Source organism: Entelurus aequoreus, linkage group LG04 (genome assembly GCF_033978785.1).
Source record: "Entelurus aequoreus isolate RoL-2023_Sb linkage group LG04, RoL_Eaeq_v1.1, whole genome shotgun sequence".
In the NCBI taxonomy this organism is placed as follows: Eukaryota; Metazoa; Chordata; class Actinopteri; order Syngnathiformes; family Syngnathidae; genus Entelurus; species Entelurus aequoreus.
The window spans coordinates 27,545,426-27,548,484 of record NC_084734.1 but is presented as its reverse complement, the minus strand read 5'-3'; the positions used below and the strand labels follow the sequence as shown (position 1 = coordinate 27,548,484).

At 48.0% G+C, this 3,059-nt stretch overlaps 1 protein-coding gene across 2 annotated transcripts in view; it reads right to left on the bottom strand.

The window, feature by feature from the left end:
• mrps10 (mitochondrial ribosomal protein S10) overlaps nucleotides 1-1,828 on the bottom strand; it is a 16,180-nt gene extending 14,352 nt beyond the window's left edge. The window contains exons 1-2 of one of the 2 annotated variants that reach the window (XM_062044483.1): nucleotides 1,697-1,828; nucleotides 262-314 (exon numbers count right to left, since the gene is read on the bottom strand). In XM_062044483.1, coding sequence (XP_061900467.1) covers nucleotides 262-314; nucleotides 1,697-1,768 — 125 coding nt within the window. In that variant the 5' untranslated portion in view covers nucleotides 1,769-1,828. The remainder of the gene's footprint in view (nucleotides 1-261; nucleotides 315-1,696) is intronic. The other variant, XM_062044482.1, reaches the window with a different exon arrangement.
• Between the last annotated feature and the right edge of the window lie 1,231 nt (nucleotides 1,829-3,059).

Below are 3,059 nucleotides of genomic sequence, written 5' to 3'. Positions count from 1 at the left end.
GGCGGTCATTTACGTTCTGGAAGTAGTTTGACATGTACTTCGGTATCAGGAGGTGTAACGGAATGGATAGATTCGGCTCAGTGCAAGTTATTTTACTCTGTCCTCCACCCTGAGCCAGCCCACGTTGGAGAAGTGGGTAGGAGTGAGGTGGGATCTGTGGTGGAGGTCTAGAAGTAACCTGACTAGCTTGTTCGGGGATGTTTGGAGTCTGGATTTGATAACCTATGATTGTTAGAAGACAAAAAAAAAAACGCTACGTACCGCATTGCAAGGCAATTCGTAGATGCTGCACAGGAGCTCAAAACGCCTTGTCCCTACAAAACAAACATATGATGCATGTAAATAGCAATGGCAATGAGGCGACGGCGGACACCATAGCGTCTACTCTGTTACCCATCTATTTTCTACCGCTTGTCCCTTTCAAGATTGCGGGAGATGCATCCATCTATCCATCCAATTTTCTACCGCTTGTCCCTTTCGAGGTGGCGGGGGTGCTTCCATCCACCCATTTTCTACCGCTTGTCCCTTTCGTGGTTGCGGGGGGTGCTGGAGCCTATCTCAGCTGCATACGGGCGGAAGGCGGCGTACACCCTGGACAAGTCGCCCCCTCATCGCAGGGCCAACACAGATAGACAGACAACATTCACACTCACATTCACACACTAGAGCCAATCAACCTGTGATACCAAAAAAAATGTGTGTGACATAAAACGAACATTACCGAATATGATCATCCATCCATTTTCTACCGCTTGTCCCGTTCGGGGGTGCTGGAGCCTATCTCAGCTGCATTCGGGCGGAAGGCGGCGAACACCCTGGACAAGTCGCCCCCTCATCGCAGGGCAACACAGATAGACAGACAACATTCACACTCACATTCAAACACCAGGTCCAATCAACCTGTGATACAATTTTTTTTCCCCCATCTATCCATTTTCTACCGCTTGTCCCTTTTGGAGTTGCGGGGGGGGTGCTGGAGCCTATCTCAGCTGCATTCGGGCGGAAGGCGGGGTACACCCTGGACAAGTCGCCACCTATCATCGCAGGGCCAACACAGACAACATTCACACTCGCATTCAAAACAAAAAAAATGTGTGAAATAAAACGAACATTATCGAATATGATCCAGCCGCCCATTTTCTACCGCTTGTCCCTTTCGGAGTTGCGGGAGGGTGCTGGAGCCTATCTCAGCTGCATTGGGCGGAAGGCGGCGTACAGCCTGGACAAGTCGCAGGGACAACACATATAGACAAACAACATTCACACTCACATTCACACACTAGGGCCAAACAACCTGTGATACAAAAAAAATGTGTGTGACATAAACGAACACTGCGATGAGGTGGCGACTTGTTCAGGGTGTACGCCGCCTTCCGCCCGAATGCAGCTGAGATAGGCTCCAGCGCCCTCCGCGACTCCAAAAAGGGACAAGCGGTAGAAAAGGGATGGATGGATGGATAAACGAACATTACCGAATATGATCCATCCATCCATTTTCTACCGCGTGTCCCTTTCGGGGTCACGGGGGGTGCTGGAGCCTATCTCAGCTTCATACGGCGGAAGGCGAGGTACACCCTGGACAAGTCGCCATCTCATCGCAGGGTCAACACAGATAGACAGGCAACCATTCACACACACTACGGCCAATCAACCTGTGATACCAAACAAAATGTGTGTGACATAAAACGAACATTACCGAATATGATATTCCTCTCAATATCCTTGCCAGGGAGCCAAATTCTCTCCGGAACGCCATGGAGGTGGCCATGTTTAGAACGGGCAGGTCGTGAATGTCAAACCGGAAGTGGGGTTGTGAACTCGACTCCCCCCTTCCGTCTGGGAGGCCACATTACATATGCGCTGACGCTTTCCTGTGTGAGTTAAAGTGGCGAGTAGCGCAGAGGAAATGATGGCACGGCCACAAAAATAGGCGTTCGGTAGGACAACTCGCAGGTTGAATAATTATTTAGAATGATGGTCGCGTCACATGACCACCACACGTGACCCAGCTGCCGGGCCCTGCAGTGGAGCTGAGTGACTGCAGGCACAGCGACAACAGAGCAGCCTTCAAGCCGAGGTAAGCTCCCATCTCACCGCTCATGTCTCCATCGTTTTATCCATTCTAAATCTGACCCAGAAACCCAACACTCAGCCCACCGGGCTACTGGCGTTTATTCATTCTCAAGTATCTACACTCTTCTGGTTATAAATACATTAAAAAGACAGTATTCGGCTGTCATGCTAGCTGTAGCCGGGTTAGCGACCAGTGCCAGCGGCGGATGGACTAGACACTAGAGCCACTGGAGTCGCCGCCTGGATTGGTTTTGGGTCAGCTAACGTTAGCCGCCTTCATTTTATTTTATTTTTTGGTTGCAACTACTTTGTGTGCAGCATCACTATCCGTGTAATTGCTGCACAAAGAATAGAAAGTCAGGCAGAGAAAGGTTTTTTATTGTCCAGGCGTTTTTTTGATAGCTCCTTTCTTTACTGGCTTGTCATACCTATTCGTATTTATTCATGCTACGTTATTAAGGTAACCTTTTATTGTGTATCTATAGAAATTAGGTCAAGACTGTCATTGTTCCATCTTGATTCGATATTTACCTTTTGTCTAGCTCCATAATGGTCATCCAATCATCATCATCATTATTATTATTATTATTGATGCATACTCATTGGGCACCTTGTTTACCTCCAGCTGTGTCATGTCTTAGCCACACGGGGTCGCTCTAATTAAACAGCGTTAAAATGATACATGAGCGTGTTAAATAATTCAGTATCCTTCCGCTGAGTTGAATAGTCCTCCAACTATAAGTGGCTGCCCGTGGAATAAGGGGTAATTTAGGCCAGCTTGTTAATATTTAAAAGCAAGGAGAGTTTTGCTGTGTTTATTTCAGTGTTTGTTTGTGAGAATGTGCTAAGTTAAAAGCCTTGTTGTGATGTAATAATAAAAAAAAACGTTTTCCCTCACCCCCAGTGGGATGCCAGAGGTTTGCCGGCGTAATGGCGTTTCAAGGAGAGGCGTTCTCGCTCTTGCAGGATTACAGCTGATGGAGAGG